Source organism: Bos indicus x Bos taurus, chromosome 23 (assembly GCF_003369695.1).
Source record: "Bos indicus x Bos taurus breed Angus x Brahman F1 hybrid chromosome 23, Bos_hybrid_MaternalHap_v2.0, whole genome shotgun sequence".
NCBI classification, from domain to species: domain Eukaryota; kingdom Metazoa; phylum Chordata; class Mammalia; order Artiodactyla; family Bovidae; genus Bos; species Bos indicus x Bos taurus.
The window spans coordinates 6,179,534-6,194,739 of NC_040098.1; the positions used below are offsets into that span (position 1 = coordinate 6,179,534).

The 15,206-nt window shown below is 38.1% G+C and overlaps 1 protein-coding gene across 1 annotated transcript in view; it reads right to left on the bottom strand.

Moving 5' to 3' along the window:
• Window positions 1-6,385: 6,385 nt before the first annotated feature.
• Window positions 6,386-15,206, bottom strand: part of HCRTR2 (hypocretin receptor 2) — a 131,792-nt gene continuing 122,971 nt past the window's right edge. The window contains exons 5-7 of the mRNA XM_027525090.1: window positions 12,964-13,184; window positions 10,168-10,289; window positions 6,386-6,797 (exon numbers count right to left, since the gene is read on the bottom strand). Coding sequence (XP_027380891.1) covers window positions 6,568-6,797; window positions 10,168-10,289; window positions 12,964-13,184 — 573 coding nt within the window. The 3' untranslated portion in view covers window positions 6,386-6,567. The remainder of the gene's footprint in view (window positions 6,798-10,167; window positions 10,290-12,963; window positions 13,185-15,206) is intronic.

Consider the following 15,206-nt stretch of genomic DNA (forward strand, 5'->3'; position numbering starts at 1 on the left):
GGATGTAAGAGTTGAACTATGAAGAAAGCTGAGCCGAATAATTGATGCTTGTGAACTGCGGTGTTGGAGAAGACTCTTGAGAATCCCTTGGACTGCAAGGAGATCCAACCAGGCAATCCTAAAGGAAATCAATCCTGAATATTCATTGGAAGAACTGATGCTGAAGCTCCAATACTCTGGCCACTTGATGGGAAGAACTGACTCATTGGAAAAGACCCTGACGCTGGGAAAGATTCAAGTCAGGAGGGGAAGGGAATGACAGAGGATGAGATGGTTGTATGGCATCACCTACTCGATGGACATGAGTTTGAGCAAGCTCTGGGATTTGGTGATGGACAGGGAAACCTGGCTTGCTGCAGTCCATGGGGTCGCAAAGAGTCGGACACAACTGAATGACTTGAACTGAACTGATAATAAAGGGCTTCCCTTTATATTTGAAATCACAAAATCATCATTTCCTCTAAGTCAAAACAATGTCTGCTAAGTCACTCAGTTATACATACTCATTCATGCATGCATGTATATAATGAGAATATTCTTAAATGACCATTTTCCCCATTCCTTGAAGGGTATCGTACATGATTGAGTCCGAGCTTTGTAAACAAGTTGCAGTCTGTCCACTTTAACTGCATAAGGAGAGCTTTCAGATCTGCACCCCTTTGAGAGGGAGCAACACTTCTTTCTGAAGATGCTCTTGTTGTCACATCTGCAATAAATTAAGTGTTGAGTTGCCATGGTCTGCTAAGAATTTCCTAGCCTCATAAACATTTTATTTGTACCATTATTCCTTTGAGATTTAACATACTAACTCAAACCTTGTGCAATTAATTAGACAGTGATTACTTAAAAACAACCATGCTTTTTGTTTGCTTTAAATTGAGTTTTTTGTTATTGTTGCTTAGTATTTTACTTTTCTGCTCTTGCATAGGGACCAGACTGATGAAAAATAATGGAACAGATGCTTTGTTTTCAAAGGTGGTACCAGCAGCACCCGCTCCAGTGCACATCCTTCTGACCTGCTATTGTCTTGGCCTGAGGGTCTCAACACTGGGGTCCTTTCTAAGTGGAGGCAGTGAGCTTAGCTGGGACTTTAATAGGTAGCAGACACAGATCAGAAGACCACAGGAACATGCAGATATTGAAGACAAAATTGGGGTTTTGAGGGAATTTAAAATTGTGAATATTTGGATATAGCAATGTAAGTTTTCTTTCCCTTTTTTCTTGAGCTCTGCTTCATTTGTTCACAGATGAGTCACTTACCCCTGGTTCACCTCAAGCGATAACCCAAGAAGAGAATCATACTTACTTATATATTGGCTGGGGTTGGGCTGGAGGAGGCCAGGAACTCTGCAGAGCAAGGCAAGCAGCGGGTGTGGGGACGGGGGGCCTGGGTGGGAGGCAGGTGTCTTCCCTGCTAGGCTGGGGGTGGGCCTGGGGGCTGGACAGCAGCTGGAGAGTGAAACAGTCGGGTCAGAAGGGCAGGGTCCAAGAAATGCTTTGAGAACTGTCCTCTGTGACTTCCATTCCTGGCCACTGGCCCCAGTGAAAGTGAAAAAGTGAAGCTGGGTGAGCTCACTTCATGGTTCCAGGAGGAGGTCTGGCCAAGCCTCTAGTCTGTCCTGATAGATCACTCAAAGCAGAAACCCTCACCGCTGCAACAGCCGGTCTCTCCCGGGATTCCACCCTGAGTTTCACTGTACTTTTAGAGACTATCCCACCTTCAAATCTTCTTTCTCTAGAAGGAGCCAAGCAATGACCTTCCCCAGGTACTTTGGTGTCATTTTGATCAAAGTTAGAATCAATAGTGCTGAATAAAAATGAATTTTTAAATTAAAATCCTTGACAGTTGATTCTGTCATTTATCAGAATGGAAAGCAGGAAATACACGTTTTAAAATCTATCAGTGAACTTAAAATAGCCTTAAAAGTTTTAGAGACAATGACCAAGAGAAACACTGCTTATTTATGTAAATGCCAAACTACTAGTCTAAGAACAAATTGAAAATCACAAGGTCATCATTTCCTCTAAGTCAAAAGAAGATTTAATCTCTTAACTCAGATAAAAGCTCCAAAATTTAATACTCTATATATGCAGTTTTACATAATTTTTATGAAATATTTCTATCTTAATTCTAACCATCTTTATTATAGTACCTGCTCTTAAAAACAGCATTAAAAAACTTTTATATCATGATTATCTCTGATTATATAAACTTATTGGGAAACATATTTGGGTCATTAAGTACTGCACCAGAGGGCTTAATTCAATCCTTAACTGCAGAGATTTGACAGTAGTTATGAGTGAATATCCAACTTATCTAATGAACAACAACAATATCTTTCATACAATGGAGAGGATGGTGTGAATGTGATTATAGAATTCTCAGTATGGTTTTTACTTAAAAACTACCTAAGCAGCATCATTCATGGTAGTTGGGACACAATCACATCAGATTGGATAAGAAATTTCTTCATGAAGACGCTTTAAATGTATAAAATAACTGTTAAACACGTGACATGATGTTACACATGTGGCATACAACAATTCTAGAAATACATTTCATGAAAAACTTAAAAAGCATTATAACTCCAAAACTTACAAAGAAATTTTGAGATTATAGAAATATGTGGCAAAGTGGACAGAGTAATTCACTCCCTCTTTAATTGCAATAGTTCTCTAGAAAAGAGACCCCCTTGAATTTGGGGAGGTAAGTATTTTTCATGCCTTTGCACTTCATTTACTATGTACATAATGTAACAGAGTAGACGTAAATTGACAGTATTTTCTGTGTTTACATATATTGTTTCTGAAAAGAAATCTATAATTTTGCTCCATGCCATTTGAAAGCTAATGTACATAACCTAGCAGAATTTTTTTTTTCTTTTTTGACTTGTAACTTGTAGGAAGTAGAAAAGTCTTCTGTTGTAAAATTAACTGGAATTGCAAAGCTTTCTAAATGTTAATGGCTGCCCAGATTTTTTGAAATACAATTGATTATTATTATTTATATCAAGTGCAAAAACATCTATTATTGCGCTAGTATTAAAATAGTAATAGCTGTCCTCACAATTTGTGTCCAAAGTTATCTCTGAAGTTTGTCATTCTGATGTTGTCATTCAAGTTTATATACATTCAGATTACATCTTATAAGTATATTTTCCTTTATCTTCATGAAAACAATGTGCACTGGGAGTGAAGTTCAATATTATTGTGCCTAACACGTTTGTAATTAATTTATCCATGATTTATAACAGCTATTTAATACCCAAGAAACGTTCCCAGCCTTGGAGAATTTAGAAGCCATCTTCAGAAACTGAGAGTCATCTTTTTGCCAAGAACAAATGAATTCAAATATCAATATTGTCATAAATTTGTAGAAATTCAGAAATAATAAAGTTGAAATGGATCCTATATGAGGTAAAACTATTATTATTCTTACTGATAACAAAATTTCAGTGACACTAATGACATTTTAAATTCAATCTTTGAAATATAGCAAAGCAAGAGAGATACATATTCTATGTTAGCATCAAATAGTTCCAACATACTCCTTTAGGAAATCTCATTTGTGTTACTAACAGTACATAATGGGGTAATTAGTTGACCCTTTTTCCATAAGATTGGCAGGTTTGGGGAACACCTGTTTCTTTCCCCTTTGTCCTATTAAGGTCAGGACTGAATCCACACCTCTTAGGAGGATTCCTGCATCAACTAGTTGGCAGAAGAATGCATGGGCCGATAGCCCATTCCCACAGTTTCTTATAAGGACTGGTGTGTGTTTATTTGTTCTTTCCTTCTTGGAAAATTTAGACTTTTGTAAGGGTAAGTAAAACTGGAGATTTGAAAGTTTTAGTTAGAAACTCAGATCATCCAGCCAGCCATAAAGCACACAGGGCCTTAGAACCTGTCTCCCCACACTGCACTGGTAACACAGGGGCAAGTATTTCATGACCCATTATCTCTTTGACTGAGATGATGCTGAGTGGTTCTCAACATTGATACTCGCCTCTTCTTTCTGACCTCCAATCAGGTTGACAGTAGTGATGATAATGATCCCTGTTGTAGATACCTGGGGAGTAAAATACTTTATTTCACATGGGTTAGTGTACAGATGCTAGATGCTAGTGTCTGGAGCAGAGGTCCAAATGTGAAGACCCTTCGGAACCACCTGTGGGGCTTGTGAGCACACAGATTCCTGAGTACCGCCCTCAGAGTTTCTGATCTGGGACAGGGTGAAAATTTGCACAGCTGATGAGTTCCCAGGTGGTGCTGACAATGATGGTTCAGGAACCACATTTTCAGAACCACTGATTTAGAGCAAAGGAATTCTGACTTTTGAGTCCACATACCGTCACACAACACACCTCTCTGAGCCTGTCTGTCTCCTCAGCTCTAGCTCTTGCTTTCTTGCCCTCTCTCTTCTTAAATGACGGTTAACTAGATATGTTAGGATCTGAAACATTTAGCTCTTACTCTGTGATACTACTTAGCTATTAAGGCATATTATCAATATTATTTGGCATTATCCGCAAACTGAAGTACTAGTTCCCATCACAATGTAAAAATCACAATTCTCTTTTCACACAGCATAAATAAGAAAAAAAAAAAAGTTCTCAGATATACAAAGAGGAGAAAGGAGAATTACAAAATTTGCTTTCATTGATATCATCCTGACAACTAGCAATATAATTTCAATAAACTTTGTTCAAGGGTAGTTTTTGCTTTGAAGAGTTAAAAGCACACAGTAATCCCAATTCTAAGACATGAAAACCTTTGATTATATTCTCTCTGAAAGTGATGAGTTGAAAAAAAGTAACAACAACAACAAAAAAACATAATTTTTATATTCTGTGAAAATCTTCATTAAATATTCTCCTTAATTTTTGTTTTAATAAAATAAGAATGCCTGCTACTATACTATAAGAAGAGCAACTGTCCACGAACATCTCTTTTACTTTTGATTTAATTTTAAAGTGACTATTTGAATCAGAATAATTTTGCAGAGAAGCAAATTGAAAATATTCAGTGCTTTGAACCCCAGATCTTCCACTTGCACAAAATATACTACACTCCCGTTCCTTTGTGTGTGAATTAAGAGCAAAACCCTGCATTCTCCTAGCTACCTGGCTCTCAGCTGCAGGTATGGATAGAATTCACTGACATCAAGAGTCACTCTAAGTAAACAGAAATAAAAAATTGCAACCTTCTTGCCCATGTCAGGGTAAGGACTGCCATCACTGGTTACTTCCTACTCTGAGTCTGAATCATCTCCCTGCATCCTCTACCAACAAGTTCCCCTCAGTGGCCTGGAGCTCTCTCAAAGGCATGTTCACATCCATCCTAACACAGTGGGTACCTTCTGGGAGGTGTTTGGTAAATGTTTGTATGCATGCATGCTAAGTTGCTTCAGTCGTGTCCAACTCTGCGACGCTATGGACTGTAGCCCACCAGGCTCCTCTGTCCATGTAATTCTCCAGCAAGAATACTGGAGTGGGTTGCCAAATCCTTCTCTAGGGGATCTGCCCAAACTAGAGATCAAACCCACATCTCCTGCAGCTCCTTCATTTCAGGTGGATTTTTTTTTTTTTTTTTTTACTGCTGAGCCACTGGAGAAGACCTGATAAATGTTTATAAAATGTAAATAAATACAAATAATTACCACCAACTCTCCATGACATTAACCTGTCCAATATGGGACCCAGAGTGATTTGGTATTATACTACTACTTTTCTTTGTAAATTGCATTCTTAATTTCTCCTAGTAAGACCAATTATCTCATTTTTACTGGTTAGAAGAATGTGATTATGTTGTATCTTATTCTTCAATGTTAAAATCTTTCCTTAGGGATGGAAATTGCAAATTTATAGTACTCCAAAGTTTATGTATGTATACAGAGCCTTCCTGGCTATTCATTAAAATGAGAAATACTAGTCATGTAAGATATAAACCCAAGAAAACTGTGTAACTGAGTTACATAGTTAATGGAAGATAAAGTTGAATAGCCTATATATTTAGTGTTGAAATATATATTTTGAGTTATCTAATATAATATGCTATTTTGTATATAAATATACTCTCAGATATCACATCATAATGACACTTCTCTTTAGTAATTTTTTAAAGCTATAAAGTCAACTAACATATCTCTTGTTAATCCAGAGCTAGTAACTGCTACTTCTTTTAGCAACCAAAAGAAAATCAAAAGATAAGTTTGGGAAAGTTTTACCCACCAATTTGAAGGTAGATTCAAATAACAATTAGCATTGGAAATTTTCACATTTTAATTGACACTAATCCTGGTACGTGAAGTTAAAAGTGAAACAGCCTGAAAATAAATCCAGTGAAAGCTTCGACTTCTAACATATTTCAATCAAAAGTTGAGAAATGATTTTAAACTGACTTTATTTCCAAAGAGCAAGAGATCATTTTCCCTTAAAAAAAGAAAAGGGGGGAGCGGTCCACACAGTAGTTCTCGCTTCAGATCAGCAGCATAACAAAGTTTCTGTGTACAGAGGTTTAAAAAAAGAAGAGTGGTCCTCAGACATCCTTCTCCTAGGCGTCAGCCTCCTACCAGTTCTGGAGGGGCCCGGCGCCGTTGGCCGCTGGGAGGGTGCTGATACTCGTGAGAACCACCTGCTCAGACAGTTTCGACACATTATCAAAGTTGCTGATCTGCGTGGTCAGGGACTTGCGGCTCTCCGTGCTCGTCCGTCCCCTGGCCAGCCGGTCCTCCTGGCGGTGATGAACCCCAAGGCAACAGCAAGAAAATGCGGCTTTAAATTCCTCTCGAAACTTTCCTGGATGACCAGGGAGAATGAAAGGAGAAAAGAATTTTTCAGTCAGTATCTTTTAACCAATCTCCAGTAGGGTACAAATGAGTGACTTCCTGGAGGGAAATCTACATGCGGGTGCAACATTTGATAAAAAGATAGAAAAAGGATATTTCTTTCTCGGAAGCTTTGTGCAATCTTTGTTAAAAAATCATTTATTTTTAAATTGAAGTATCTTTGATTTACAATATCATGTTAGTCTTAGGTGTACAGCACAGTCATTCAGTTATAATTTTTCAGATTCCCTTTTATGTTTTTAGAAAATAATTGAGTATAGTTCCCTGTGCTATACAGTAGGTCCTTGTTGTTCATCTATTTTTCTATTTGAAAGTAAAAGTGTTAGTTGCCCAGTCATGTCTGACTCTTTGCGATCCCATGGACTATAGCCCACCAGGCTCCTCTGTCCATGTAATTCTCCAGGCAAGAATACTGGAGTGGGTAACCTTGCCCTTCTTCAGGGGATCTTCCAAATCCAGGGATTGAGACTGGATCTCCTGCAATGTAGGCAGATTCTTTACTGTCTGAGCCACAGGGAAGACCTTGTATTTATATATATATATACACACACACATACATACATATATATATATATATTTATAAATAGTAGTGTGTATATTTTAATCCCAAACTCCTAATTTATCCCTCCCATTTCCCCTCACTTTTCCCTTTGATAACCATAACTTTGTTTTCTATGTCTGTGGGTCTATCACTGTTATGTAAATATATTCATTTGTATATATGTTTTAAGATTCCACATGTAATTGACATTATGATATTTGTCTTTCTCCATCTTAGTATGATAATTTCTAGGTCCATTCATGTTGCTGCAAATATACATATATTTAATGGAATATTAGTCATAATAATTAAATAATGCTTAGTACATTGTTGAAATGATGAAACATTTCCATAAAATAGTGAGACTGTTTTACATGCTCAATGTTTGAAGTTTGTTTAATGTTTTTACAGGCAAACTACATATATTTGTGAATGTGGGTTATTTTTCACTAGATTACTGTAGTACACTTGAGCACCAGCAGAAGGGTACCCAGAGATATTTAATAATTTCAAAACTGATGAAACCTATGCTGTACGTGGCCAAAGGTTTGCAGAAATCACCCCTGCATTGTATTGTGAAGAAATTGTTCTACTGACACAATCAGTTCAGCAAAATATCTAAAAAAGTACCTTAAACTAACTAGAAAGTTTCTTTTTGTAATCTGCGTGAAAGAAAGTGAAAGTGAAGTGGCTCAGTAGTGTCCTACTCTTTGAGACCCCGTGGACTGTAGCCTGCCAGGCTCCTCTGTCCAGGAGATTTCCCAGGCAAGAACACTGGAGTGGGTTGCCATTTCCTTCTCCAGGAGATCTTCCCGACCCAGGGATTGAACCCAAGTCTCCTACTTTGTAGGCAGACGCTTTACCGTCTGAGCCACCAGCGAAGTCCTATAATCTGCAAAAGGCAGAACAAAAAAACTGAATGAAAAATAAAAAACCCTAGAAGCTTTTCCTTATCTTTAAATTATTGATGTCACACTGAAGAAGGATAACCATGAAACAGCGACCTTTCAAGTCTCTAAGTATAAATGACAGCACTGGAAATCACCATTTCTTGTCTCTGAACTTCGATTACTTACCTGGGTTATTGAGTGATTACAATCAGGGCCCAGTGACCTTCTTGCATCACTCTTAACCCCATCACAGTACTTTGACTGGTTCACTGGCTCCTACTTCAGACACTTCTCTCTCTTATGCTCTAATAGATTTCCCCTCCTTAGCGCAAGCTCAGGGCTTTAGGCACTCCTAAGCCCAGGGATTCTTTTTAAGTCCTGGCTCTGCACGCCCCTCCTCCTTTCAAACAGCACGTGAGCAGTGGGCTCTGGGTATCCCAGTCTGAATGTAGTCTTTATTTTGGAGACTGGAGGTGAGTGAGCAGAGGAAGGCTTGAAAAGGGTGAAATGAATGCAAAACACCCTTCACATATACACCATCTGATTTGCTGAAAGATGAAATAAAGCAGAGATACAGAAGGTGCACGTGTGCTCAGCTGCTCTGTGGTGTCTGACTCTTTGTGACCCAATGGACCCTCTGTCCATGGAATTTCCCAGACAAGAATAGTGGAGTGGGGTTGCCGTTTCCTTCTCCCGGGGATCCCCCGGCCCAAGGATCAAACCCACATCTCCTGCATCGGCAGGCAGATCCTTTACCACTGTGCCATCTGGACAGGCATATAGAGGGTACATGCCATGACTGAAAAAAAAAAGTTATTTAAAAAAGCCTAATTGATTGTTCATTTTTCTTTTGAGGAGGACTTTGCTGGTGGCTCTCAATGCAGGGAGCATGGGTCCAGTCCCTGGTCAGTCCCCTAAGATCCCATATGTCACATGGTGAGGCCAAATAAATAAACAAATACAACTTTTAAAAGTGGCTATACCATTAAAACGGAGAAGGCAATGGCACCCCACTCCAGTACTCTTGCCTGGAAAATCCCATGGACGGAGGAGCCTGGTAGGCTGCGGTCCATGGGGTCGCTAAGAGTCGGACACGACTGAGTGACTTCACTTTCACTTTTCACTTTCATGCATTGGAGAAGGAAATGGCAACCCACTCCAGTGTTCTTGCCTGGAGGAATCCCAGGGACGGGGGAGCCTGGTGGGCTGCCGCCTACGGGATCGCACAGAGTCGGACATGACTGAAGTGACTTAGCAGCAGCAGCAGCATACCATTAAAAAGTATTTAGTTAAATGATTTTCATAATTATATTTATTCCATAAACAGAGATGGGTGGAATCTATGTGCGTGTGGTCTGTTTAATTCAGTGTTGTTTAGGAGGAATATAATTTTTGGGGTCAGTGAGAAATCTTGAGATAAGCCCAAGAGATATTAATTATCCACAAGAGAAATGTAAATACAGAGAAATACCTGAAAATACAAAGGTTCCAACTCCATCTCAATTAGGCTATAAATATTGGCAAAGGAAATGATATAAGCAAGGCTGTTTTATTTTCAGATAAAATGATTTTACATCTTGGTAAATCATAAGTTTACTATATGACAAGCAAGATTCTTATCCAGTTCTCACAATTTCACTTTCCTATTTCAACTTTTCTTCTAAACTTAATGGAAAAAAGTTACTTAGATAATTTTCTCTGTTAGGTGACAAGTATTCCTTCTCATAAGGGAAGGAAAACTAAAGACCAGTTAGATCAGCCAAAAAAAAAAAAATCCTCATTACATTGCAACTAAGCCCTTCCTGCAGTTCAAGAGTGTTCACACCTTCTGGTCATCCATCCCTTGCCCTGGGCTGTAGTTTGTAGAGAAGAAACAGGTGAAAACTCACCACTGAGAAAATTATAAATAATTGGGTTCGCAGCACTGTTAGCATATACAAGCCAGTGTGCAAATGTAAACCAGGCATATACAGTCTCTCTGTCTTCCGTGTGGGTAAACATCCCAAACACTCTGCAGGAAAAGACACAGTAACAGGAAGTCAGTGAGGTTCTGGAAAGTTCCTTTACATAAGCAAAGTCAAGGGTCACCCAAGGCCTAGGTCGCAGCCACGTGGCTCCAGTGCTGCCCTGCAGGACGGACCACTTACAGGCTTAGGTACCACAGGGCCAGAAGAACTTCAGCCCCTGAAGGGCACCTCAGGGCACAGTTAGTACTGTCATAAATCAAGAGCCAGCTCGGGTCAGAGAAGAAGGGGCTTTCTCCCTTATAAAGGATGAGTGCAGTAAGAATACGGAGGTGGACTATGTATCGCTCTCCCATCTTTCATGTTGTTTCTGTTCACAGTGGAGTAGTGTTTGTTAATATTCCATTTCATTTTATCCTTATGTTAAATTGAGAGTATAAGATTAACAATGTGCTCATTTCAGGAGTACTAGAAAGTGCTTCACTTGTACATATACATGCATTTCTTCTTTGTGAAGTTCCTTTCCCATCTAGGTTATTACAGAACATTGAGCAGAGTTCCCTGTGCTATACAGTGCGTCCTTGTTGGTTATCTATTTTCAATAGAGCAATGTGTGTATACAGCACTCCTAAATTGCTGTCTGTATGCACTACTTCCTACTTTCATTTGTGCATTGATCAGAGTATTACATTTCTTCAACTTCAGTCTTAACGCTTTGCTGAAATTGGGCTTCTGGGATTTTTTTTTTTTTTTTAATATGCAGAGGAGAACTAGTTTTCAGTTGGCAAAATTCTGATAATTTCTTAAAATTTTTAAGTTTTAATGTTTTTATTCATTATTTTAAACTCTGACAAATATTTTATTACTATATCCTTAATGGTCATTTTTAAGATGTGTTCTTTTTTTTTAAATAATAGAAATTTTAATTATTTATATATACTCACGCACATATACAACCTTCCTACATGGTGACAAATGCATATTTACACATCTCTTTCATGTCTAGCCTCGCTTACGCTTTATGACTTGACATCTGTCCGTAGAAGCTCAAAATTTACTTAATCTTTCTGATAATAGAACATAATGAATTTAATCATTTGACAAAATAATATTTGTTCTATACTTTGAAATATCTCAGCAATCAAATTCTATTCACTAGACAAGAGCAGGCAACTTGTAACTACTTGATAAATTTGTAGGCTGAAGATTATAATGCATTTCTTGACAGAGGTTTCGTCATTGAATGTGGATTTTGCGCAGATGATAGAAACGCATTGTCGGAATAACGTGATGTTCTATGGAGTACTCTAGTCTTACAAAAATATAATATATAGTGAGACAATGTGGGTAAATTGAATTAATGTTATGACCCTCTATCACAATATATCTTTGAAATAATATACAAACCAGACTTGCTTTAAAGATGTTGGTTTTGACTAGCCAGATAAACTGACTGCTAAGGAAAAGAATTAAGGATTTTATTTGTAAGAGAAAGAAAACAAAAGTATAAAATGAAAGGGCAAACAGAGACAAGTATTGGAAGAAAATGTGTGTGGTAAAGAGAAAAACAACTTTAGAGGTTATTTTCAAGTTTTCATTTTGTGACAGAGACCAGAAGACTCAAAAAACGGAAACTATTTTAAATTTAACGTGGGTTTTCTCTTTAGAAAGCCATTTATTTTCCTCGGAAAGGAAGGTCTGTAAGTCAGAAGAATAGACATATTATGGACAAGTAGGTATTTGGAACCAGCCCTCAACTAGGGCTGAGATGCAGGAAATCCAAGTGTGTCTTTGAGAGAGCAGTACATCCAATTTTCACTGAGTTTAGACAGACTAAAATAAAAGTACCAAAAAAAAGAGAGAGAGAAAATCTATCCAGTATGTTTATAGGTTCTTAGGAACAAAAAACATCATTTTGCATCAGACTAGAATACATTTGTCTGTTTGGGACCAGCCTCTGTGCAACTATTAAGATAATTTCCAATAAAGATGGTTGAAGGTATCTGGGTACCACTGCCCCGTATCAGCTGATCACGTTGGCCAATTGTTTTAACTTAAACGCATATCTGCAGGGTTACAGGAACATAACTTTTCTCACTGAAAAGCTTTGTGTTGATTTTGGTTATTAACACTATTCACCTACTCACCCTAAACTTGATTTGCTGACTTCAGAAAAATGGATTTTCTTTCTTTCTGTTTAAGCATTCAAAACACAGTACATGCTGTGATTCCATTTGTATATGTGTGTGTGCTCATAAATGCACTTTTAAGTATAATTAGAACACTAACACAATTCTTATCTCTTTTTGTCCTTTAGATAAAATTCTGTCACCATTCCCTATGTCTTTGAGAACAAAGTTGGAAAACCCATTTGTTGTGATCAAAAAAAAGCTCCAAGCTGTAAATGAGTTTTTTGCATCAGAATTTTTTCTGCATCTGAGATTCAGCAATTAACTTGAAGAGGTCAGGGGGAACATCTGTTTTCTGTCTGTCATTCAATAGAGAATTAGCATGGATAAGAGCATTTAAAGTCCCAGCACTCTAAAAAGCTGTGTGTTCTTACCTGCTGGTAACAACAACACATTTGAGTTATCTGGCCTGACAAGCTATCTCGGCAGACAGCTTAGAATTTTTCTCTGGCTTAAAAAAAAAAAAAAGTCCTTAATTAAGAACCAAGAGACATGGCAGATCTCTTCATCTTCAAATAATAAGTAGCTTTACCTCTTTAGCACATTGAGGATACTAATTGGGAGATAGCAAATTGCAAACACCAAGAGCACCACCATCAACATCCGGGCTGTTTTCCGTCTGGCTCGGATCTGCTTTATTTCAGCGGCCACGGCGCTAATCCTGGATTTGGTCTGCTGTCCGGGCCCCCGAGGCTGCGAAAGAGGCTGCAGGGCCTTCCATTTTCTCTGGACGACCGAAGATGTTCCAGGAATCTGAAAGGAGTGCAGATCCTTTATTGCTATCTGATTTAGGAAAGTTCCACTTCGGAGAAGTAATTGGAAGACATAGTAAGGAGAGTATCCCAGACACCTGTGGCCTGGGAGGTTTGCTGAGTGGAGTGTGTTCTGGAGTAAAACCGTCAAGCGCCAAGTAGGAGTCTGGGTGGAAACAAAACAGTTGCAACATCATAATTTTGTCAAGGGCTAAAGAGAGCTGCAAATGGAAAACATATCTCTTTATAAAAAGAGAAGTTGTCCCCACAAAGGAATATTTTTCAGTACTAAAAAGAAATGAGTTATCAAGCCATGAAAAAAATAGAGAGGGACCTTAGATGCATACTACTAAGTGAAAGGAATCACACTAAGAAGGTTACCTGTTGTAGGGTTCCAAGTATATGATATCCTGAAAAAGGTGAACATACGGAGAGTAGAATGATTAGTGGTTGCCGGGGGTAAGGGGAGATGAATGAATTAGCATAGCACAGAGGATTTCAGGGCAGGGGATATACTCTGCATGATGGATACATTTCCTCACACATTATACATTGTGTCTGAATATACCGTCTAAACACATAGAATGTACCTCAAAAGTGAATCGTAAGGTAAACTGTGACCATGATGGATAGATGCAGGTGCATCAGTTTTAACAAATGTATCACGCTGCTGGAGGATGGAGGGAGGGCAGAGATAGGAAAACTCTGTAACTTCCACTCAATTTTTCTGTGACTTTATAACTACTCTTTGAGAAAAAAATTCTTGATTTAAGAGAGAGAAATGAAAACTGGGGAAGCAGAGCACCTATTAGGAATTCTGATTCAGCTCAGATACCTGGAGTTGAAACAGACTGAACCCCTAACTAAGCAAGGTGATTTCAAAGTAACCTGCATGGCTTTCCATGCATCAGCACTGCCACCTGCTGGCAGATGGAGAGTTGGGACTTTTGTTAGGGTTTCTGCTTCTCCGGTTTAAGGCAAACCTTTAAATAAAAGGAATAAAAACAAAACAAAACAGTCTCTGTTGCTTATTATTTGTTCTTATAAAATTTCTCGAAGTCAACTTTAAAATTCACATAAAACCTTGAAAATCCCTTCCATGATCATTTCCAATAGCTGGAATTTGTAACATCAGTTACGCAACATGTACTTTTCCATTTCTTTTCAAAGTTATTTGATAATAGCAGGGAGTCCCTCCAAGTATAATATTGTCTTAATTATAAGCTCATTAAGATTGATAGGGTTTAGTGAGCAAAACAATAAAATTCAGTATGTGTAATTTTTTAAGGGGAAAATGTGCCAACAAGCACACCATAAGAACATCCTAGTTCTATTAAGATTATTCAGCTGCTGCTTTTCTCTCTGCACCTAAAGCCAGAACAGACCGGCGTGTCCCTATGGTCTCTCACAATGCATGTTGGATGGATTCTGTTGCTTTATCCCTCACAAGATCCAGGTCTGTTAGATAATCTTTAATTTGAGAACAGAATTTTACTTTGATTTCCATAGAGATGAATTGATATGATGTTTCTTTTGAACATAACTATTCCCTCTCAAAAAGGAGCAAATGAAAATAAGGAAAACCTGCCTTTAAATTGAAAAACATTTGACAAATGATTTATCTTTGGATTCTCTATGTTCTGCCATGTAGGCTGACCTATCACATCAAGGTGGCCCCACTCAATCTTCTTATCTATTGGCTGAGCATTCTTCCTCTTCCATGAGTCTTTTTTAAGCAGTCATTTTAAAAAATAATTGAGAAATTGCAATGGATGTTGGAAATTCCCAGAAGACCTCTAGCATGAGTAACCCTATTAATGTCTGCTAAATTGTCTTGAACTCTTTCCTAAACAATCTATAAGAGCATTTAAACTGAAGCAATCTATTATTCAGTGCTCCCCTGAGGGAAAAAGAATCAATATCTTACATCTGATGACTTCTGCAAACATCAGAAAAAGTTGCCATAAAGAGAAACTGGTACAGTGAGCATGACTATGGTTCCTGCAATCATAAAATGTGGTAA